Source organism: Watersipora subatra, chromosome 2 (assembly GCF_963576615.1).
Source record: "Watersipora subatra chromosome 2, tzWatSuba1.1, whole genome shotgun sequence".
Classification (NCBI taxonomy): domain Eukaryota; kingdom Metazoa; phylum Bryozoa; class Gymnolaemata; order Cheilostomatida; family Watersiporidae; genus Watersipora; species Watersipora subatra.
Genome location: NC_088709.1, coordinates 71,938,658 through 71,963,753, shown reverse-complemented (window position 1 = coordinate 71,963,753; position 25,096 = coordinate 71,938,658). Strand labels below are relative to the sequence as shown.

Below are 25,096 nucleotides of genomic sequence, written 5' to 3'. Positions count from 1 at the left end.
AACAACTTTGTTAGTGTTACAGAGAGTTTGGCTGGTTTGGTAGTAAAAGAGAGATAGTGCTAAGGCTTTCTGAAGCTGAGGCATCAAACTGGCTATTTTAGATTAAAGTAGAGTTTGGGACTGGCCGCTAAAAACTGGTTTTTATTTTTTATAGAGATTTAGTCTCATACAAGTTAAAAAATATTTGCATCAGTTGTTTTGCTATACTGCCAATAAATACACAGCTGCAAAATTGTACCAAAACTACCAAAAAAACTGTTTAGAATCAAAACCAGACATCAGTAAACAAACATTTTCTTTTTTATATCACAGTCAAACTTACTAGAGTACTCAGTAATGCTTGATAAAAACATTTTTCATTACATGTCCACCATGAAAAGTTAGTTTATTTCCCCTTTACATCCCCCCCCCTTACATCGCCCCTTCACATCCCCCTTTATTTCCCACACTCCCTTTCTGTTTACCAAAACAGCATACGCTGTTGGCATACTATAAAACCTTCTTTATATTTTATCTTTAGTCACTTATATAAACATACAAATTTTAAAATGCAAAACTATATTTTGTTAAGTTTTTTTCTGTGTTAATTATAATCATGTAATTTTGTAAAACAAAGCAATACTAATCATAATTAGATGAATAAACAGAGTTTTGCAAATTGAACTGTTGAAATCTCTTCAAAGAAAAAGTTAATCTCTATTTCTGACCTCTGCAGATGAGATAACTATTAAACTTTTAACATTCTGAAGCCTAAGCCTGAGATAACTTAAAAATATGTTTTTCTACTTAGTCCTACGCCATAACTTCAAAGTTTTAAATTGTTTGGATTATTACTTTTTAATGTATTTCCGAAATACGAAAGGCATTTCTAGCTGAGCGTAGAAATATAAAATAGCTGCCGACAGAACATAAGTTCTTTTTGTCCCTTTTGTTTACACAAGTTTACTAAATTTGGATTGCTTTGTAAGCTAAATGTTTTCAGCATAATTGAAAAGTTTCCAGTTGATTAGAATATTAGTTCTGGAGATATTACCAAAATATGAAAGGCATTTCTATCCGATCAAGAAATGATAAATGGCTGCCGTCAGTACATAAGTTTTTGAAATTGTTGAAATTCTTAGTAATAAACTTGACAACTAAATAAAACTAAAAAAGCTTCTCTTCAGAAAAAAGTTAAAGGTTCTCATTAAAACTAAATGTTATTCTACTCATAAAAATATACACACTCCATCAGGTTCAGTGTACAGCAACCGTTACGTTCTTTCAGTTACCTTTAAAATAGCACATCTTTGAGTGTAAAAAGACTATTAGTAATATTTGATTTTTGTTTTTTATTGAATTCTACATGTTTTGACCTTCAATATGGTAATTAGTTGACAAGGAGTTGTGCTATCTTAAGTACTTTTACAGTCGATTGGAAGTTGTTAATACAGTCTGGGATTAGAGGACATGCTTGAATATACATGGTCAGGCTTCAAAGAACTTAAATTTACTACAGACTGCATATCTACTTAGAGTTAAACCAAGAGGTGAACCAAATACCAGCGCAAGCTGTCAAAAGCTGTCATTATTGATTTCTAATGCACTCACTGAGCTTTGGATCAAACTTCATTCTTATCAGCTTCTCTATACATTCACTCCTGTTTGATTATCCATAATATCCTTTTGCTCATTCCAACCTGATCTTCAATATACAATAATAGAATTGCTTGGCATAATAGTGTCATTAGCTGAGCCTCTGTTTGTCTTTGAGTAGTCATTAGAAAGTTATTTGTATGTCTAAGAAGTCGTTGAACAGGAGCTGAGTGCTCAGGAATCCATATTATATGTAAACATGGCTAAGAACAACAGCAGACGACAATGAATGTGTGTCACCCGCAGCGTTACCATATAATAACAGATTTTAACTATGTGATCTTAAGTTGGTGGTTAGCATATATGCTAACCCCTCTGCCCAATTTGCATGTATAACAAGTATTGTAGCTCGTAGAACCTTCTCAACTAGATCCTTGGCTGCTGCCAGAATTTGAAAAAGAGATTCATTTGCCATGAGGCAAACTTTTCTTACTGAGATATTTTTTTAACATTGGCTAGTAACACACTCGATAATGAAAAAGGGCATTCTAGTCATAGTTATTATTCAGAAAATAATGAGAGGGTAGCAAGTATATGCATTCTCACGCTATAGGCTCCACTATTTCACTATAATTATCTACCTATTACATTTTATCTGTAAATATAGTTAGCATATATTGTGTATTATATTGACCATGTAGTATCTTTACAAATGTATATATGTATTTATACTGTGGTATACCTAAGATAAGCAAACTTCATCTGAACTTGAAGAAAGGAAAATCATTGAAATATGTATAGACATAAGAAGGATGCAGTTATATGTACTTAATACTTGACAAAAAAAATTTAATTTCAAACACTGCTAAAACTAAATAAAATTTAGATATACAGTCCTCTGCATCTGGTATCACAGTAAAGGCCAAAGATCAAATTAGCCTGTACATGTATGTGACTTGAATTAGAGGCCAAATTCTTTATAGGGCTAGTTTTTAGGGCAAATCAAACCGTCTAGTTTACAGCTTAATCTGTGAATTTTGCTTATCACTGAACTTTTCGACGCTCATCAGAGATGAAATAATTAATAATGCTTTAAACTGCTTAAAATAAAAACAACATATATAGCAGTTATACTACTGTTACTAGTAGTGTGATGATAACATATATAACACTAAATTTTGGATAAGCAGAGCCTCCTGACATTTTGGTCAGTCGTCAGCTAAAACAGTTTGCAAATCTATGCTTTTATTTTATGTCAGAGTTGCCTATAGGCAAGATATATCATTAATTTATTTGCATCATAACTCCATGGCTTTTTACTTCCAGACTAGTCATTCCATTTATAAATATCATTTTGGTTCACTTTGAGTTGCAAAAATCAATGACAGAAGTCAGTTTTAGAACGATGGATTAAATGTTTCTTTTTAGATGACAATATGAAGCTTTTTTAATAACGTACATAAGCAAATGTTATACATATTACATTCTATTATAATATATTTTTACTTATCTTTTATGACTAATACTTGCTCTGATGCTTTTCATTCAGCACTTACATCTATATATTACTTTGTATAAAAACAGAGTCAAGTTTCCTTGTACAGATTTACTCTCGAATTGGCACCTTCTGTATGATTTATTCCACCAAAATGAGTACACGTATATCTATTTTACTACTTGAATACTTTGTAAGGAAAACATTTACCTAACTTTCTCTAAAATGTTCTAGATCGGCAACTTATATGAAAATAAATCACAATTATTCCAAATGGTAACAATACATTTTTCTGAATAATCTCAAATAACATACAGCAGAGCTTACCTTCGCAGAAGCATGATGACTTCTAGAAGCAGTATTCAGACTCTAATCTTTAACGCTGCTTCATTGATCTCGTCATGAAATTTCTTTTCATACTTCTCAGTTAGCCTTATATCCTAGTGTGTGCCACCTTCTATTGTATTTGCTCACAAACGTCTTGAAAGGCTGATTAAATATTAGCTAAGTTTTAAGAGGTAACAGAATAAGCTCAACTTCCACACGCTTCTCTCCGGGTAAACACTTTTCATCTCCGTAAGAAACACGTTTGCTAGCTCTGAGCACTTATTCAGTTTGCTGTACTCTTCAGGATAGATAGAGAGTTATTATAGATGCATGGCAGGTTAGTGCAGAATGCTACTTAAAAAATAAATGACTTTGTTAGCAGTTTTTAGTTATCAATGCGTTATAAATTTATTGCTTATAAGTTTTACTTGTTTGGAGGTCTCATATTCACAGTCACTGAGAATGTTTGGGTGCTCAATAGTTAGTGGTTAGTAGTTTATGGCTGATAGACAGGAGTTAGTGGTTTATGGCTGATAGTGGTTAGTGGTTTATGGTTGATAGACAGAGGTTAGTGGTTGATGGCTGTTAGACAGAGGTTAGTGGTTTATGGCTGATAGACAGGAGTTAGTGGTTTATGGCTGATAGTGGTTAGTGGTTTATGGTTGATAGACAGAGGTTAGTGGTTGATGGCTGTTAGACAGAGGTTAGTGGTTTATGGCTGATAGACAGGAGTTAGTGGTTTATGGCTGATAGTGGTTAGTGGTTTATGGTTGATAGACAGAGGTTAGTGGTTGATGGCTGTTAGACAGAGGTTAGTGGTTTATGGTTGATAGACAAAGGTTAGTGGTTTATGGCTGATAGGGGTTAGTGGTTTATGGTTGATTGACAAAGGTTAGTGGTCAGTAATTAGGATTTATTATGCTTAGTGGCTGAGGGTCGATCATAAGTTGGCAGCAGTTGGTGATTAATGGTTAGTGGTTAGCGGTTAGATGCTTGTGATTACCGTTTGACAGTCAAAGATTAGTAGTTAGTTATCTACAGTGAGTAATCCTGTTAACTCTTTGCGCCATTAGAGAATTGTCATTCTAGAATTGGAGTCATAGTTTGGTGAACCACAGGTAAGGTTTCAATTCTTTCAAATAGCTGCTAGTCATGAAAAGGGCTGCTAGCCTTAATATGCTCTCCACAACTGGGTATGTATTTGGTATTTGAGGTTACCTTGCCACTGGGTTCAAACTTTTCAAGTCCAGCTAAAATCACAGAGTTGATTTTTGTGCAGCAGTGTTTTTAAAAACATGCACAGCTTCTGTTTGCAGCTAGCAAACCAGATATCGTACTCATTTTTTGAGGTCTTGTCAAAACACTCAGTTATGAGACTTCGGTTTTTGAGAAAGCGCTTTTTGCTGCTTTTTAGTTTTTTACTCTGAGTAAATTTGGTAGCTAAAAAGGAATACCATAAAAACTAGAATTGACAAATTAATTTATTAAACTTTGCCAATTGACTAAATGTATGCTACATTCTCAAGTTATTCTGGTATTGCTAACTTTTATTGCTTCATGGTCTGTTAATCCTCTCTATCAATAGGTTTTGTGCAATCCACTATTGACTCTGCGTGCATTGTTAAATTAGTGTATTTTCACGAGCACTTTCTCTGTGAAAATAAGGTGATAGCTGTCCGCATTCTTAGTTGTACTACAGATATGACCTTTTTTGTAGGGGAGGGGAGAAAGTGGTGCAAGTGATTTGTGAAGCTTTGTTATTTATTAATAGTATTTAACTGTGGCAAATGTCAACTATGCTCCATTTTTCTTGATGACCCAACAACCAGAAAACCTAACACAAATTAGTTTTTTGATGAAATGCAGAAAAAACTTTGTGATTATTTGGCCATGCTGCCTGGAGGAATAATAACTTACAGAATAACTAAATAATAGTTGATGTTCTTTTAATTGTCTTAAACTTTGACAATAATTACTACATACTTTCAATGCAGCTGAATCGAAACAGTTGAAGAGGTAACGTCTATCCCAGCAATGAAGATTTTGGGCCAACAATGTATAATAGTTGTAAAGGTGATTTTTGCTACAGTTGAATTCGAAAATTATGTAACACTGAATTCTTAGTTGAGTTGTTTAAGGAATCAGGAACAAATGAAGAATAAGAAAAGGTCACATAAGGGCTCATATAGATGCATGTATAGATTTTGCTTTCTAAGAGCGATTGCATGTTTGTTCTGCATTGCTGCATTAAACTTTTAAATGACATTATAAGTTTGTCAACTTTTTTCAAATTTGAAATTTAATGTTACATTGCTAGATCAGCTATGAACTAACTGGGCTACGTATTGCAGTAATTCGTACAATTAAGTTTGTAGCTTGCCCTGTTTTATTGATTATATGTACATATTGGATATTTACCAGGGCAAATGAGAAAATGTATTCAAGGCGCACATGATGACTAATAGACTATTGAATTGGACAGCAATGCATGCATTCCTGCTGATACAAGGTGAGTGAAATTAGCTTAAGAGGTCTTTAAATACACAAAACTCTATCCTTTAGCAATCAGCCGCAAGAACAGCGGTAGAGGTAACTGCGACCATTAGCTCAGTATTTGTTACAAAACAGCTTTTATGCTGCATTAATTACATTTGTGTAAAAGCCTTAGTGAATAGTGCATAAGGGGAGACACTCGAACCTTTGACGGTGAACTAGAATTTTTACTACTTACATGTATATTGTAAGAGAATAACTTTTTCGCTAGGCTTTTGAGTCTGGCATCAAGAAAGTATCAATTATGGGCAGCATACACTGTTCATTACAGAGAACTAAACATCGAAGTCAAAGAGTCACAAGCGCTACTAGGCAGCTTTCATTCTTTGATTGATTTCAAGTCCGCTAGCATTATTGTGATCATGCAGTATTAGCACATTAACACTAATGAATACCTTCACAGAAACATTGAGTGAGTTATGGCAGACCCCTACATATTCATTTTTTTGCATCTCCAAAAAAGTTTTCTTCGAACTTTTCTTTTGAAACCTTTTTGTACACAAATCTGTAGTAGGCTTCCTTTTTATATTTGGATACCATATTTGTACATACAGAAGACTCCATTATGACACAAACTATTCCTAACAATAATTAGATCAATCATATGGACAAGTTGGGGTTCAGATAAATCATGTATTTCAACCTGTCAGACCATTAAACTAGTTGATCGACAAACTATCTTTGGACCAATCAGAATTAGGCCAACCATCAATTGACCAATCAGAATTAGGCCAACCGTCAATTGACCAATCTTCTGGGGCTGAAACATAACATATGTGTTGTTTAGTTTACGTTTGGAAAAGTTTCTTTACACTTTTGAGAAATAGTGGTGCGAGGCAATTCTTACATGTTTAGCTTCTAATTTCCAAAGCCATAAAACAATTTCATAGCACGATTCTCCAGATTTGGCTAAACAGCCCAGGAGGTGCTGCTAATGAAGGCAGCGCTGCCAACTTTCAGCGCTAAGTAGTGGCTGTTCGAAGCGCAAAAGTTGATGATGAATGAGAGAGTGATTGTATTGCTTTTATTTTCTTTGCTAGCGCTAATGTTGACATGCATAATACATGTGTCTCATTGTCTAGCGCTAATAGCAGCATGTATAATGCATGCATTCATTTTCTTGTCTCAGTAGCAGCACGCGTGCTACTGAAACCTGGTTGGCTAACACTGTTAGCTACGTGCATAATAGTGAAACCTCATTGGTTAGTCCTGTTAGTGGCATGCATAATATGTGTCTGACTGACTAGCGCTGTCAGTGACACGCATTTTTTAAATGAGTTTACTTGAAAATACAATAAAAATGGAGAACGGCTGTAGAAAAAGCCTTCGACATGTGGCCTCACTTGTTATACACAAACCACGCAAGTGATAATAAAGGCTGGTGACATTTGTTTGAGAATGAAAGATATGTGACCAAAATGCTTGGCAAGTGAGTCACTCAGAGGTGTGGCTTGTGTTTATGTAAAAGAGGAGGAATTGTACCACCTTGTGCGATAATTTTAGAAAGTCACACCGCTTGTGTTTGGTTAGAGTAGAATAATGGCTAAACAACTCAGGTCCGCGATGTTATTCATAGACCACTAGTTTATTTTATTAAAGGTTTCAAGATCTTTCATGGTTTTTGTTCTCGCATTTCACAGAACTGTTACAGGTTTTCAACGCATTTCAACTTACGTGATATGAATTAATTGCCCGAAGCATCTAAAAATTATTTTGAAAATGTCATCGCTGCTACTTTGACAATCTTTCATCTAATATCCATTCTCTTAGCAGAAAAAAGTGTTTTAAACGCTATGTGTAAAATAATTTATTTGATTTTATTGCCTAACCGTTACTCTTTTTTCTTTTTCATTGTTTTATTATGGCTGCATGGCATAATTTGGAAAACATTTCTACTTAAATGAAGTTATTGACAATAAAGTAGGATATTAAAAATTGATTTCCAATCACTCTACTCATTGCTGTTTTGCTTTCAGCTTGATTCATTCATCTTTCCACCTAGTAATTCTACACTAATCACTAAAAACAGGAATTTCTTAGATAAAAATGATGGTAAGTGTGAAGTATAATGCACTTATGCTGCGAATTTTGATCGATACTGACTAAAAGATGAACATATACAACATTTTAGTAAATTTATCAAAAACTTTTAGCGTTTTTTTATCATTTAGAATTGTTTTTGATGTTTGAGGTGATCTGACTGTCAAGATGTTAAGAATCAACAAGATTTCATTGCGATTGAAATACTTACAGAAAAAATATGGGCAAAATGAGATCACTAGTTGTTATCGCTGTGACAGTTGATATCAGCTATTGCAATCAATTTGCAGCATTACGCGCTCTAATCTTGTGGTTTCTCTGCAGCTATAGATGTCCAAGTTGGACTTTCACTTGCTTGATCTGAACTTTTTAACCGCAATTGTTTTATCGATTTTAATCTTGAAATATTCTGACACTCAGACTACCTCAAACATCAAAAACAATCACAAATGATAGACAAATGCCGATACTTTCTGATAAAATCTATTTAAGTTTTGTGTAAGTTCATCTTTAATGAATTGAAAAAAGTGTTTTCCCAAATTTTTTAATTCAGAGTTGTCAGCCCTCATGGCCCAGCATACGTTGTATTTTAATCAACCCAATTGCAACAAAAGCACATTTGGTCATTGACAGGTTTTTGGATCGTTGTAACTGTGCAAGCCTATGAAGATGCGACTTCTCATGCCAAAAGACTGTACAATGATTTGCTGGTCAACAGTCGATACAATAAGCTCATTAGACCAGTCGCCAACAACTCTGATACACTCACTGTCAAGTTAGGCCTCCGTCTCACGCAGCTAATAGGAATAGTAAGTGAAACATACAGTACATCTATGTTTTGCCGAACAATCCATTCAGTCAGGTCTTTGTTATATTGTACCAGTATCCTGATTGTTTAGTGTGTTGTGAGAGATCATCAGGTGTGCTGTTAAAGTGCAGAGATTAACTAACTGCACAATTATTCAGTAATACTGTAAGGTGGTCAATTGGTGCATGTGTTAAAGTCTTGGTCTCCAAAGTGAAATATTGTGAGTTCAAATCCTATATATTGTAGATATTTTTCCAACCTCTCACCACGGATTCAGTCAGACAGGCACAGCTCTAATTATAGTAAAAATTTGTTGGTCTTCATAACCAAACTAGAGACATATTATAGACCATCTATTTGATTGGCTGTTGAGTTGGAAAATTACGTCGTCTCTTGCATTAGGTTTGCCAGCACTGTTCCTTCAACGATTACAGCTACTTACAAACTTTCACATTGTATAACTTAGTCAGGTTACATGTTACTGATTTGTGGCAGCCGGTGCTCTTGCTGCTGACTTTTATTGGTAGCAACATTCACAGGAAAAAGGGTTGACTACCAAATTGCAGCAAGCGTTCATTTTACAATTGTTTCCCGCAATATATTTAAATCTGTACTGCAATAAAGGTTGTGTCTGTCCATCCATCTGTTCAAAGCAGCACTAAAAGGTTTACAAAAAATACTGCATCGCACAGTAGTCAACCCTGATACTCACATTCCCAGCCAAGTGCATTACCATCTGAACTGCCATCACCACACGTACCATCTGCACTACTCCATCGGCACGTGTGGCCGTACCTTAACTCTTTGATGAGGAATTCCTCATCAAAGAGTTAAGGTACGGCCACATGTTCCGATTTTTCATTAGTTTCGACCGAAATCATGAAATGAACAAAAAACAAGAATTTTGCGACCTAAATTTACAGAATTGTCAGAGCTGTACATACATGCTCATCGAAATCGTTGAGGAAACGCTTTTAATTGGTTCAACAAATTCTTAGCGCACGGTTCTAGTAGCTTTAGAAATTTATATAGTCCAAGACACGTATTATGACACACAAGAAAAATACTAAGGCAATTCATCGTAGTAAATACGATGCAACTGACTTGATTGCGCTAAAGTTGGCCACTCTTTCTACAACAGAACTTTTGCAGCTAAAAAAGAAATTGTTATTATTGAAAAAGAAATGACTCGTAGGCATGGTGTCCGAACTATAAAGAACCAACAATAGCGCAATCTAGGCAGTTGCATCGTATGTACTATGTTGAATTACGCTCATACTTTTATTGTGTTGTAATACGTGTATTGGACTATACCAATCTTGATAGCTGCTAAAATAGCTCGCTAATAATTTGTTCAACCAATTAAAAGCGTTTTGGCAACGTTTTCAGTGTGAATGCCCAGCTCTGACAATTTTGTGAGTTCGGCCGAATAGAGACATGTTTTTTGTTCATTTCGTGATTTTGGTCATAACAAATGAAAAAATTGGCACATGTGGCAGTACCTTAAATGTGCGCATAAGTATTACACACTATGATATCTGACAGCGCACGGGACTGCCTGAGTACTAGTATTTTATAATTTTAGGCTGCTTGCTTTGATACGAATTTCATTAAAAACTGTCATATTATATCTGTCGATCTGTCTGTAGTTCTTACCTTTGGATGATACTAAATACATTTGATTGTTTTTAGGATGAAAAGAATCAAATAATGACAACTAATGTCTGGTTGAACCAGGTAAGTTTACTAAACTAGTCAAGCTGATAATGTTGAATCAATATGTCTGGTGAGCCAATTGAACTATCTCTGGTACTCTAGCATACAGAACATAATAGCGTACATAATTAGTTGGATATACTCAAACTTAACTATTCATGGTACGAACATGGAGTGATTCAGCTAATGCCTGTTTCAAATCAGTGCTGTATGTATGGCGTGCGGAGTGCTGCACCTTGGCAGGACAATGCTCTTGTAGAGTGTGCGCAGGTTTTGGTTGTGTCACCCTTTGATTTTATAGCTATCGCGGTTCACTTCAACCGCATACCTGCATGAGCTTGCATAGAAAGACACAGCATTTTGCATGACCTTGATCTGAACCGAGTATAGTGTTTCATTGACTTGTTGACTCATCATGAGGTGGCAACTGACCCGGTTCCCACAAATGAGCATAGATCAATACTGCAGATTAATCAATTTTTCAACTTCACCGAAGCTAAACCTTTGTGCGAAAATTTATGTTGTATTTTCTTTACATAGTTTGTTAGAACAAAAGCATAGGGAAAGCAGGAGTGGCAGCCATCTTGTTTTAGCCAATCAGCTTCAACAACTACCAAAGAAGTAGCATTTGAGTATTTTTTATAATAAAATCATGTCGATCTGAAAAAGAACATTACCTAGCCTTAGCTCTTGGCAAAAGTTAAACAAACGATTAAAAATGGTTGACGTGTTGCAGTTATACATGTAGTTATATTGTACATTGTATATTGGACATGCTCATCATCAAATTTGCTCTGCATCTAACCGTAGATAACAAAAATTAAGCATATTATTATACATTTGCTCATGAGTGGTTGCATTGAGAGGTGCAACAAAGTATTCCCAGAGTTTCCCACAAGGGCCAGAAATGCCAGAGGAATGTGTGACAAATCATCATATGATTGAAGTATAAAACGTTTTAATATCTCAAGTTCAGTTGTGAAAATTAATAAGATTTACGAATGAAAATATTGCTGTACAGAATTCAGGAGCTAACAATGCCAAATGTAGTAAGTGTAGCTCACATGCTATTGCTCATTGAATCTTTCCTTATGCAGGAATGGGATGATTTTAATTTAGCCTGGGATCCAAATAAATATGGAGAAATAGATCATTTATATGTTCCAGCAGAGCATCTATGGAAACCTGGAATTGTTCTGTTCAACAAGTAAGATTACTACCTTATAGCTTGCTGGTTTTTACAGAAACATTTGACCCGCTTTTACACTAAGCAGTTATCTTTGAATGTTAGCCGGCTGTCAAATATGTGTTTAGTGTAGTAGGAAAACTCCTTTCAAAAAACGCTAGGACTTGGTTCTGGCAAGAATATTTTAATAGCAGGCGCTAAGAATTTTAGTAAAAGAACATTTATGAATATTTATTTGTTTTTTTAATGGTTCTGATGTTTTTAATTGCTAGACACAATAGTTTAAAGACAAAAATACAATTTTTATCACCATATTGCTGTCTCAAATAGTCTACTCCAACACTATAGCATACTATGTAATGTTACGCAGTACATTGAGTCATTGCAATGCTCGAAGAAGTCAACATGAACCTTTTCTTAAGTTTAGACAAGCGTAGCTGAGACAGCAACAAGTTGTTGGTTTTCTAAAAAACTTCCATAATCTTGAATGAGTAGTAATTTCTTAACAAACTGTTACTCATTACGAGCTAACACCTATAAGTGAATAAATCTCATGGGGAGAAGGGGAGGGGAGGACACACGCTCCTAATGATGGTCAAGAGATATACAACTAAAACTATATTGTCCCATATAGCGACCACCTATTATAGTATTACTGATATAATGAATAACCTGTATTTTTAGCGCTGATGGAAACTATGAGGCAACTTTGGTCACAAAGGCTACAGTATATCATACGGGAAGGGTAGTTTGGGAGCCACCCGTTATATATAAGAGCACCTGTACTATTGATGTAGAGTTCTTTCCATTTGATGAGCAGACGTGTGATATGAAATTTGGCTCATGGACTTATGATGGCAAACAGGTGAGACTGGCTTTATATTCATTTGAGTCGTGTTTATGTTAGGCTAGAAGTGAGCCTGGCAATGTTCGAGATTTGTTTTATAGTTAATCAGACAGCCTGATTGCAAGTATTTAATAGGTTGGTTGTCAGGAACCAGATGCAGTGTGAAAACCAACGATTTTTGGTAGCTTGCCGGAAAGCACCAAACAAATGTGTATAAACTTGAGACAAAATGGGACAAAACATGTCACAACACATAATGTTTATGCAAACTAACAGAGAAATAAGAGAGGTATGCAATGACAAAAATGGATTTATTAACGTACATCCGATCTCATCACACACAACTTTCATAAATAACTAAACACTCCTTAAAATTTTGAAAATGGATGGTCTTGCAGTTTTGGTGATAAAAAGCTCTCTCTAACTTATTTTCACACAAGTCTCAAATTTTGAAATGAATGCAGATTATTTGTCTCAATTCTCATTGGCTAATATGTGGACTGTTGTATTTTTATTAATCCAATGGCGTCTACTCGTGGTTAGTAAAGTTTTTATTCAGCTATCCACAAACTAAATGAGATGCTTTTAATATGCAAATGCAGAACATCTTGGGAAGAGACTTGGAGCTAAAAAACAGGACGCAGTGACATCATAAAACCTAATTTCATATATAAACATTGGGGCTACTTATTCTTATTATTAACTGTGATTTTTATCACCAGTTTTCAGAGAGTCTCAGCTATACTTATTTTGCGTTTCTCTCTAATAGATTGAAGATTCGCTGGTTTTTATGAGTAAGTTCATCAACAGTTTTCTAGATGATTGTACTTTAAAATTGCCCAATCGGTGTGCTGAGTGGTACAAATTTCTTTACCAAATCATCGCGGAAGCAGTACTACTTCCCTAGCAGAGATGTTCACATGTGATTCTATACATAGTGCATAGAAGCTGCAGGCTATAATTGAGCACTTGCAAGAAGATGACAAAGAATATCATTGTTAGTATTACCTCAGACACAAAATAAGAAGTGCTAGCCTGTGATCATAAGGTTTGACAAATTTAGCTCAAAACAAAACCATTGTGGTGTTATATTGTATTATAATATACCGTTTAAAACTACCAGTATTGATATCTGATAATATTGCTAGGTGGACCTCCAGCACAAAGATAATCCCAACATGACTGGTGAATACAACATTTCAATGGCCATGGATCTATCAGGCTACTACCAGTCATTCATATGGGACGTGCTATCCGTGCCTGCAACAAGACACAAAGTTTATCTCGATTGCTGTCCTCATCCATATTTTGACGTCACATTTCAACTAACAATTCGAAGAAAGACCCTTTTCTACACAGTTAATTTGATAATTCCTTCAGTGGCTATCTCCTTCCTTACAGTATTTGTGTTCTACTTACCATCGGACTCCGGCGAGAAGATAACTCTCTGCATATCAATCCTTCTTTCGTTGACTGTTTTCTTTCTACTGTTAGCTGATCTAATTCCGCCCACTTCCCTTGTGGTGCCTCTCATTGGAAAGTACCTCTTGTTTACCATGATATTAGTCACCCTTTCTGTGGTGATCACTGTAGTTGTTTTGAATATCGACGGCAGAACAAAAGCCACTCACTCTATGCCTCCGTGGCTAAAAAACCTAGGTCTCCATATTCTTCCAAAACTGCTATTCATGGAGCGGCCGAAACCTCTGGCGATGGGTGTCAAAGATAAAATAGCTAAAGAGGTCAAGCTTGCCATGCAGAGGTAATTCTTCTAATGCACTTTTACCTGTTAGTAACAAAATATTAAAAATCACCTGCTAGCACCTGGAAGCTGGTTGATTGTTGTTTCTCTACTCTTAAGGATACTGTCAACATCAACTTGTAAAAAAGCTCTTCACCTTACCTTCAAATAGTTTATATGAGTTTGTTCTTGTTAGAGTCATTGAATAAATGCGAAAAGTACCGACGGCAGCTGTCCAATCAGGTAATGGTTATAATCTCTATTAAAAGGTCGAATGGAACGCATCCAAACTCTCCGAACGGCCGACAACAAGCAAGTGGTGAACCTGCTGCTAGCACGAAGAAGCCTAGAAAGCTCCGGTATCCTCCAGAGATAGAGAGAGCTTTAGAGGATATTAATTTTATTGCTGATCAGCTTAGGGAGGAGGATGAGGAAGAGCAGGTAAAATGTTGGTTCAAAATGTTGGTTTCTGAAAAAGTGTATTTTAAGAGGTTTATAGACACTAACGTCTGATGGTACATCTAGTCTTGAGAGATATCACTCCTCGGTATATAAATTTACTGACTTCTCTAAACTGTGTCCATTGAGCGTTGACGCACAATATTTACTGTCCCCTTTACTGTAGTAGAAGCCATGTCTTTCTGCTCATCTATTCGAAGCCCTGTTGGAAGTTAGGAAAAAGATTTGTACCATATGGGATTTGAGCCCGCAACTTTGGGGTTCTCTCTACCACATGCGTCAATCATTCCCTTTCATGTGTTAGATCTATTACAAACATACCTATTCATTGCATTTTATTAGCACACCTGATGATATCTCACCGGACAGCGAAATACTAGTTTTTTCTATAATAAAATTTACGTTTTTCAATCTGTCCGAAGATAAGCATAGAAATTAGAAAAAATGTTTTCTCGGAACTTTACGCTTTGTACACCGACACTCGACCACCTGTGCCAATCTACAGTTTTGCCCCATTCAGGAATAATTGTGCAGTTACTTACTACACCTGATGCTCTCTCGCAGCGCACCAGCATGCCAGGCTACTAGTTGGTATAAAAGTACAAACACCAGTAAAATGTCTTTGAGACTTTCTTATCATCAGTCCCTATTGCAAATTGTTTCATTTAGATATATTTTCATGAAGCTTTCAACCAAAAGCACTAAGAGCTTGTTCACAGGACCGGTGTTCAGAACATACTTTTGTTAGCAAGTTATTTGCATGAAAAACGTAAATGCAATAATAATCTCCTGGCGATTTATTTATATTGAAGGACATCTTTCAATGAGAGCTTGCGCAGCTCATACGTATCTGGTATGATCTGTACAGGCATCCGTATACATGATACTCATGATATGCAATACATGATGTATTGAAATGAATCTGATAAAAGCTACATTACTATAGAACATACCATGATATTTCGATTAAACCAATTAGAGTTTTTATAACCTTTCTCATGCTACAGATTCATATTAAGGCAAACAAGATAAATTTGATTATTGAAACATACCCTGGCACTTAGAAAACATTGGTTATTTCTGATGATTGACGCCTGTAACCTCATCATTAAAATGATTTAATATGTATTTGGCAAGATCTTCTGAGGAGACCTAAAATAAACACCTCATAGAACTACCCATACCGATATTGAGCCACATACATCCATCTGTATATCTATGTAATTCAACGTTTTTTACACGTTTTAACTTTTTTATTGAGAATTAGCCTGATTTGGTAGTTCACTTTATGTTACACACAGAGTTACTCATTGTAGTTTTCATTGCATCATTGTCTTCACTACAAAATACACCAATCCTCAGCTCACTCTGTAAAAACTTTATGTTTGCAGGTTCAGGAGAACTGGAAGTTCATTGCTTTAGTCATTGACAGGTTTTTCTTGTGGTTGTTCACCTCAGCCTGCGTCGTAGGAACCTTTGGTATCATCTTGCAAGCACCTTCACTGTACGCCACAAGCAAGCCAATGGATGTGGGAATATGAACGAAGTGCAGTATACAAGCAAATTATCTTAAACTCGGTAAAATATGCAGAAACCAGACTATTTGTGATGTATAAACACCTTAGCCCAAGTGCTTATACTGCAGTATTGTTTGCTGGCTACCCAGAGCTACAAACCACCGCATTGAGCCAATATTACCTTATGGTTGGGAAAAACGAAAGCAGACACTGAAATTTTTATTGTTTGCGAAAACATGCATAAGCATAGTTACTTTTTATGCTTAGCTATTTTCCATAATTTTCTGGCAGATAGACAACCATATGACTGGCGAACACTAGGTGAACATCTGTAGCACCTGTTACTACTTGTTACTCTTTGAATAGCTCATGATCTGCTAAAGCCTCACAGTTCAACATGACATTAACTCCATAAATATAATCTGTACTAGACCTCATTCAATAGTCTAATATATTTGTCTGAAAAAACTATATCGACTATTATGCGTGTAAATTTAACAATTGTTGTAGTTAATGCTTATAAAACACTTGGAAAGGAGTTAACACTTAAAAGAATGGATTTTGACAAACCATAATATATTAATTAACACCATTGTTTGTTTTGTTAAAATGGCTAGAGTCATGCTGAATCTAACCAAATGTAATTTATTTTTTGCTTTCCTCTGAATGTTTTCTAGTTATCTAATATCTCCCATCGCTGGTTTATATCAAAACTTATTATTAGCATAATATATCTTTGGCAATTAGCACATGAGATAATTTATATTAGCTTGGTAAATGTTCTTAAAATATATTGTTAAGAAAGCAATAACTAAGTTTTGTTGTATTTGTAATAAATTGGTATGCATACATTACTGTTATATTGCTCTGACATCATGTTTATAGGACGGTAAAGTGAAAGTCCTTGCTTCTCAACCTGGTGCAGGTTATAAGTATTACTCCACCACAGAGTGTGATTATTCTACTTGCTATCAGTAACATCCCCATTTTCACTGATTGGCCAGCCAAGTAAATGAGACACAGTTCGTAGCATTACACGCTATAAACAGCTAAACAAGACATATGCTTAAAAAGGATAGAGTGAAGTGCTGAATTCTGATGGAGATCATTTGGAGATTTTCTTTTTGTAAAGTGAGTTGTGAGCCAGGCACTGGTTAGTTGAAGTCTATGTCTGAGATCACCATTATATTGACATCCATGTTCATGGCTGCTGAATAGTTCCCTATACTTCCTGTCAAATGTGATATCATTTTACGCACAAAATATTTTGAAAGTATAAATTCATACAGAACTCAGTGCAAGGTTGAGATTATGAGGTAACATTGCTAGGTGAAGGAATATTTTGACGAGAAGTGAGATGTAGCTGGTTAGATGCACGAGTTAATGAAAATTAAAGTCAAAACAATTTAGTGTTCATTGTACAGAATTTTTTTTATTAAAGTTTCCAATATCTAAAATCAAACAATCCTCCAATCATAATTGTTTAATGTATAAAAATACCAATAAAATTCTGACATAATTTCTTTTCCAATGAAATTTTGTCAGCTATAATTCACAATTGCAGATTCCATAGAATGTATTGAAAGGCATATCTATAATATGCTTACATAAATGTATAAATATGCAAGAAAAGAACAGAAGGAAAAACAAAATAATCAAATTTTTGTAAAATCTAAACAAATATCAAAATATATCTAATGAATATTGCAAGCGCTCCAAAATATCTCATAAATTATCTCAAATAGAACCAGTTTTACACTACACTAAAATCTTTATATAATTCACATGGCTATTTGAGAGATCAGTGTTTGAAATTAACCAATCACAAAATCACAAGAAATTCGAAGTTTTAGTGGGAATGTAGCTCATCACAAATAATGCTATATAATGAATACTAATTGTGCATAATAAAATACAGTGCAACTATATAAAATATATAATATATAACATACTGTTATAAGAACTTCAGATCACAGAAAAGAATCACAAGGAAGGATGGAATTATGCTTGACAATAAGCCAATAAGCTACGAGCAAAGAAATTTGAGAGCTTTTGAACAAGCATCGAGGTAGAATTGGTAGGAGAGAGAAATAAGGAAGAAATCTATGAAGCATTCAGAGGTTGACATTGGGATTCAGTCCAAACATACATTACATTCTACTACAAACACTTGAGAGGTCAAGGCCACTAGTGAAAAGTGAAAACAACTCGAAACAACATAACAGGAGGCATTAAATGGCATCAACTGTAGTGGCAGTAGATTGTAGTAGAGACTTTTCAGCGCTAGACTACAGGTGTCGACTGTAACAATCCTTTGAGGTGCTAACTGTAGACCAGACTACTCATCCACAGTGCAGTCAGCTGTCCAGTGGCCAAGAACTGAAACAAATAGTAGCTTATTAAATGATGATATTTCCGCTGTCAATAACAAGGATTTTAAATTTTAGTAATTGTACAAGGAAGCATCTTCAATGAAAATGAGAAAGATCGAACAATCAATATACAAAGTTTATAACTGATTTACTATATTGTATGATCAAGTGACAGTGAGCTTATTGCTCTTATCTACTAGCTGCTGGATTACAAGACTACACTAAACCTCATTAAGACTCTATCTAGTAAATAGTAATCTTATAATAATAACAAAAATGAGCTAATATTAATATAGCAAATTCCTTTGAGAATCTATAAAAGGTATGAAGACAAGGAATAATATTATTATATTATAGTATTAAACACGTATTAAACACTAAGCTATATTAAGCTACTGTAAAATCGCCGATTGAACGCCACCTCTATTTGAACACCACCTCCAATTGAACGCCACCTCTATTTGAACACCACCTCCAATTGACCGCCACTCTGAGAGAAGGATTAAAAATAGACCGCCACTGGCTAATTGAACACCACCTTCATTTGACCGCCACTGACATTATTTGATCTTTACGAGCCCATAATATCAATTGATCAGTAAAAAAGCGTCCATAAAATCGTATTAATAATGAATCATTTACATAAATAACAATTTATTCCTTCGTTGACCATTTCCAAAGCTTTTTGTTTTTTTTTTCCTTAAAATATTTTCAAAGCTTTTTGTTTTTTCCATTGAAACTTTGAAAGCAAGAACATAGAAATAATCGATAACTGCCTCAAGCTAATAGTAGTTCCTTGTTTAGCGCGGTCTTGATACTTCAAAGTACTTGTATATACAAAACAGATTACATTTGCGATGGTAGGTGAACGATTAGTTTTAGGGTGAAGGGTGCGTTTAGCAAGCAAAACTTTTACGCATTGCATTTATACTAAATGCAACGTGTAAAAGTATTGCTCTGCCAAAAAATTGTTTGGATGCTAATATCGACTCATCTGGCAGTGCAGAAAAACAATTGAGGTCAGAAGAACTTGCGGAAGGTACTGGACAACCAGAAAAAACCCATTCCATCGAAAGCAACAATCAGAACGCAGCTATCTGAGCAAACAATGCAAATATTTTTGTTTTAAAAAAGTAAATTTTTGTTTCTTCATGTAATAAAAGTATGATTCGTTTATGTCACTTGCTTATGAATATATATTTTTAGCAATTGATAGATTATCATTATACAAAGGGCGATCGTAAAGTTCCAGGAATTGTCTCAGTACACAAAAACCGTTAATCGTAATTCGTGATCCGTGAGGCTTCGGAGTTGTCTCGTCACATTTTTTTGAATAGTTGGTATGTCATCAAATCTTTCATTGTCAATTTGATTTTGGGGAATAGGTAGAAGTCACATGGTGCTAAATCAGGTGAATAAGGGGGATGGTTAAGCACAGACACCTTATTTTTTGCCAAATACTGACGTACTATCAATGAGGTGTGAGCCGGAGCATTGTCATGGTGTAGGTACCAGTCACCTGAGAGCCACAAATCTCGACGTTTCCTTCTGATACTGTCTCTAAGTCTTATCAGAATGTATTTGTACACATGCTGATTCACAGTTTGACCATGTGGTAGAAATTCAGAGTGTACCACACCTCTAATGTCGAAAAATGTTATCAGCAGCGTTTTTACATTTGAGCGAGACATTCTAGCTTTTTTAGGCCTAGGAGAGCCAGGGGATTTCCATTGAGAACTTTGTGATTTGGTCTCTGGGTCATATCCATAGACCCAACTTTCATCCCCAGTCACAACTTTTGAAATAAAGTCAGGATCTTGTGTTAAAGCATCTTTTAGTTCGATACAACAGCTAACTCTTTTTTCTTTTTGGTCGTCAGTGAGCAGTTTGGGTACCATCTTTGCAGAGATCCTTCTCATGCCTAAATCTTCAGTGAGAATAAGATGACATGTACCATAAAAAGCCCAATTTCTGCTGATATTTCCCATATAGTCAATCACCTATCTCCCATCACCTGCTGCCTCACAAGGTCTATGGCAGTTGTGGTCCTTGAAGTTGCCGGTCTGCCCATGCGGTCATCATCTTTAGTACTTGTTCTTCCCTCTCTAAATCTTTTGTGCCATACATAACAGGCTGTTTGCTTAAGGGCAGAGTCTCCATAAGCTGTCCGTAACATTTGGAGCGTCTCAGCACCGGACTTTCCAAGTTTTACACAAAATTTTACACAAACGCGTTGCTCTTCTACTTCATTCATTTTCGAAAAATCCGACGAATGATAAAAAATGACCTTGACATTGCCTACTATAACTTCATTGCGGGTGCTCTGACAAGTGTAAAACTTTGGCTATGGGAAAATCCCGTGCTGCTTAGCAACATGGAACAACCAAAACAACTGCACATGGTCTTATATTTGACTAGGAAAATGATTCCGAGAACTTTATGATCACCCCTGGTATAACTTACAAATTTGCAAATTTATAGCATGCTATTTAATAGCATGCTATAAATTTTAATGTCATGTTAAGAGAGCCGCAAGGATGCTATTTAATAGCATCCTTGCAGCTCTTTTAACATGACTTACAATGGATTGATGCTCATAACTCCACTTCTATTGCACATAAAATTGTAGTTTTGGCTGCAAACTGTAGCAAACATATTAATGCATGCAATGAGCTTTTATTCAGCATCGTTAAATATAGATGTAAAATAAAAATATGCCTTCAAATTTAAAATGAAATAAAAATTAAAAACTCTAACAAACTGCAAAGCAAGGCACAAGCTATAATATCATTGCAGATTAATTGCAAGCAACAGGTATCAACTGGTGGAGAAATCTTTCGGCTTCCCAATGCTTATTTTATTAAGATATCTTTGACAAGTTGGAGGTAAGCTAGCAGATTTACTGCATTCAAAAGGTTTAATATCGCTCTACCAAAAAAAGAGGGCAAACTAAAGGTGACATTCGCTTCCCCCGACAAAGGCTAAATTTATCTTCCCAAACTTCTGACGAGCTATTTGAAAAATACAACGCCAGCCTCTATTTGAGCACCCCCTCCAATTGACCGCCACTAGAGCAAAAAGATTGAAAAATAGAGCGCCATGATGTTCAATTACAGATTTTATGGTACATTAAATATTAAGCTAGTAGTAAACATGACACCATGGAATAAGGCAGCTCTCTAGTAGTACAAGATGAGATCTGCTACAACAGTAAGGTCAGCGTGAGACAATAAGATAATCTCATGGTCAATACTGCCCTGATGTCTCAGACATCCTCCCTAGATTCTACACTCCTCGGTCTAAACTAAACTCATCCAAGTTGATTATCAGTTTTTGTCTACTAAGGTAATATACAGTTGATATGCCTAATTATCCTTCTCTGCTTAACACAGTTATTAGCAGAAGTGCCTGCTCACATTTTTCTTATTATAGTAAAAAGAAGCGCATCAAAATTGTCCTGGCAGCTCTAGGATACCTACCACTGCAGATGCTGCATCGTGACTGCCTACTCAGGCTATAGATAGGGTTAGACTGGGGAGTCAAGGACGACGAGCGGCGTCGCAAACACTGACTTGTGGCATGCTGATCAAATGTTCCGCAAGTGTCGCAGAACGTCCGTGGAAGAGAGCTTCTGCAAATTACCAAGCAGATAACATGCAAATGCGACCAATGACTAACAATTAAAAATTATGCAAGTTGATTTAATATACAGTACAAATATACAGTTTGACCTGCTCCCACTACCTACCTACGACTATCTCGCCAGCTACAAAGCTCATGGCGAACTTGTGACAACTCTTGCCTTAACTTGTCATTCTCATCTCTTAGCTTGTGCTCCTCTTCGTGTACCTTCTGCATGTTCACTTCCATGACTTCAACTAAAAGATAATGGTAAGATAGCCATAAATATGAGATTGAGACAGGTGGTGACAGGTGGTGACAGGTGGTAACATAAAGATAAGGTAAGCAAACCAGTTGGATTATAATAAAAATACCAACAAAGACAATCGATCAGGCTCACAAAGGTTATTTGTGAAATACAAATCGCAATAATTATTGAAATGTTAATTGTATTACATCTAAAGATACTTATCAGCAATATGAACTTGGTGAAATATTCGGCATGGAAAAGTTTAAATGTATGATTCAGTTAATTAAGTTAATTAATGCTACCTATATAAATAAACCTCTTTAGTATTAAACATGTAAAGCTTTTAGAGGGTTTGAACAATACCTAGATAAAAGAGTGTGTCATCGAATTAAGACTAGCAGTTACAAATAAGCTAACAAAAGCAATGACCTAATCATCTTTCTAAATATCTTGTTACAAAGACCTTCGGCTAGAATCTCTGAAGTAACACGACTAACTATTGAGTAACTATTACACATACGTATATATTAATAAAGCCCACTCGTTCATTGTATGTGTCTGCATTTTGCATAAACATGCGTTTCCACAGTATTTTGGCTAATTTAGTCCAAACTTCTCACACATATGCTCCGTGTATTCTGCCAAGGAATTCTGGTTAGGAGTTATCTTACTCCATCATACCAATATTGGAAGAGCGACTAGTATAGAACTAGGAGTTTGATTAAGCAAACTGTTGCATTGCACGACTCACAGCACGACTTCTAGCGTGATGCATCACTCGGCGTATCGCACGACACATTGCGTGACACATCAAATAATTGTGTACTCTCATGTTAAAATATATATGCAATTTCATCAGTGAGATAAAACAGAAAACTAAGTCTCTACAAATACTAAAAATGACAACTAGACTTTAAACAGAATGATTTTGATAGATGTATTATCTTATTGCCGTGAAACCCAAATATATTAACTTAAGTATATTGCTGATTATTACTGATATTATAAAATTCTAGGTTTTCCTATACAGTAATACTTCAACTTACGAGTGCTCCAACGTACGAGAAACTTGAGATACGAGCCAGCTTGTAAGCAAGTTTTAGCACTAACATACGAGCCATGTTTGAGATACGAGCATGTGAGTCAGTTGCCAAGTATGCCGGAGGTGTTTTATGACAACAGCATCAACCTGTATTTTTCAACTGCTCAGGTTATACTTTTGTACCATGTTTTTGTGCGCACTTTTCAGTGCAGAATTATGTGAATTAAAATTACTGCGCGTAGACTGAAAGTTTGCCAGTAAAATGAAAAATAATGCAAAGAAAAAGCAAATGATAACAATTGATATTAAATGGAAAATTATTAAAAAATATGCGAAATGTGTATGTGTGATTGAGCTAGCTCAGCAATATGACAGAAATACATCCACAATTATCAAACAGAAGGATTATATTCGGGGCGTTTAGCTTGCAAAAGGACTAACCATAGTTTCTAAATGGCGCAGCGATCTTCACGACCGCTGAAGGAGAGACCGCTCAGGCATTAGATAAAAGATAAACAATTGGCCGGTGACAGCGTAACTGAAACGACGCTTTTTGAAAAGGCCGGTGCTATCTATCAAAACTATAAAAATAGACATTCGAACAAGATGGCTAGTGGTCGTGCATTAAACCTTTGTGACGACACATGTGTTCGTCCTAATAGCAACATGTTGAAAGGGCGACAAAGGAAAACGTCCTTGGATAGGTTCATCTTAAAACGGCCGGCTAGTCGTGAAAGCGAAACAAAGGAAAAATTAGCTAACCAGCAGGAAACTTCAAACTATGAGCGGCGAAGAAATTTTAATTACGTTAAGTTAAAAATAAAAGTTTGCTTTTAGATTTGCTTCTAAGTTTGTCTTTTAAGACTTTGATAAAATCCAAATTTATCAAAGTCAACTGTTGTAATGAAGGATAACTTATATCTCCCTCTCTGGCAAATGCTAGCGTTGGCTGCTATTGTATGTATTTAATTTTACATTTTAATTTATCACATTTCCTTGCATTATTTTTTATTTGTTTCTTTTTGAAAGCATGTGGTAAGTTAGGACAAGAACCAACATGTTCTTTCTGTTACAATATCTTGTTTTGAGTGTTTTATTTGCATTTTCTAGAGTATGGAAACCAATCAATATATATTTAATTGTTCTATATATAAATAAATTGCACCAACATACGAGTAAATTGACATACGAGCTCAGTCTTGGAACGCATTAAGCTCGTAAGTCAAAGTATGACTGTAGTCCCATCCACAACTTGTTAGGCCAATCAATTATTACAATTGGGCTATTAAAGAGAGAGTTTAGATTAATACAGTGAAACATGGATAACTCGCCCACGGATAGCTCGAACACATGGTTAATTCGAACGGTTTCTTTGGTTCGTTCCCATGTAATGATAAATTGCTATAGATAACTCGAACTCAACACTGTTAACTCGAACTGTTTTTTCTCCAACGGCTACCGAAACGGTTGTTATCGCTTTAGAAAATCACTTTATTCCAAGCCATAGAGGTAAACCTCAACTTTTCGTAATTCATAAGCGTCGTTAT

General features: G+C 35.5%; 2 protein-coding genes across 3 annotated transcripts in view; one reads left to right on the top strand and one right to left on the bottom strand.

Moving 5' to 3' along the window:
* The first annotated feature begins 5,881 nt into the window (after window positions 1-5,881).
* LOC137388520 (acetylcholine receptor subunit alpha-like 1) lies at window positions 5,882-16,428 on the top strand. Its single transcript, XM_068075006.1, has 8 exons — window positions 5,882-5,906; window positions 8,624-8,799; window positions 10,491-10,535; window positions 11,612-11,721; window positions 12,385-12,565; window positions 13,696-14,309; window positions 14,558-14,729; window positions 16,139-16,428. The coding sequence occupies exons 1-8, from the start codon at window positions 5,882-5,884 to the stop codon at window positions 16,286-16,288; spliced, it is 1,473 nt and encodes a 490-aa protein (XP_067931107.1). The 3' UTR covers window positions 16,289-16,428.
* Window positions 16,429-17,694: 1,266 nt separating this feature from the next.
* Window positions 17,695-25,096, bottom strand: part of LOC137388941 (CAP-Gly domain-containing linker protein 1-like) — a 46,361-nt gene continuing 38,959 nt past the window's right edge. For both annotated transcript variants that reach the window (XM_068075445.1, XM_068075444.1), the window contains exons 16-18: window positions 22,385-22,514; window positions 22,116-22,267; window positions 17,695-18,643 (exon numbers count right to left, since the gene is read on the bottom strand). In XM_068075445.1, the coding sequence (XP_067931546.1) occupies window positions 18,603-18,643; window positions 22,116-22,267; window positions 22,385-22,514 (323 nt within the window). In that variant the 3' untranslated portion in view covers window positions 17,695-18,602. The remainder of the gene's footprint in view (window positions 18,644-22,115; window positions 22,268-22,384; window positions 22,515-25,096) is intronic.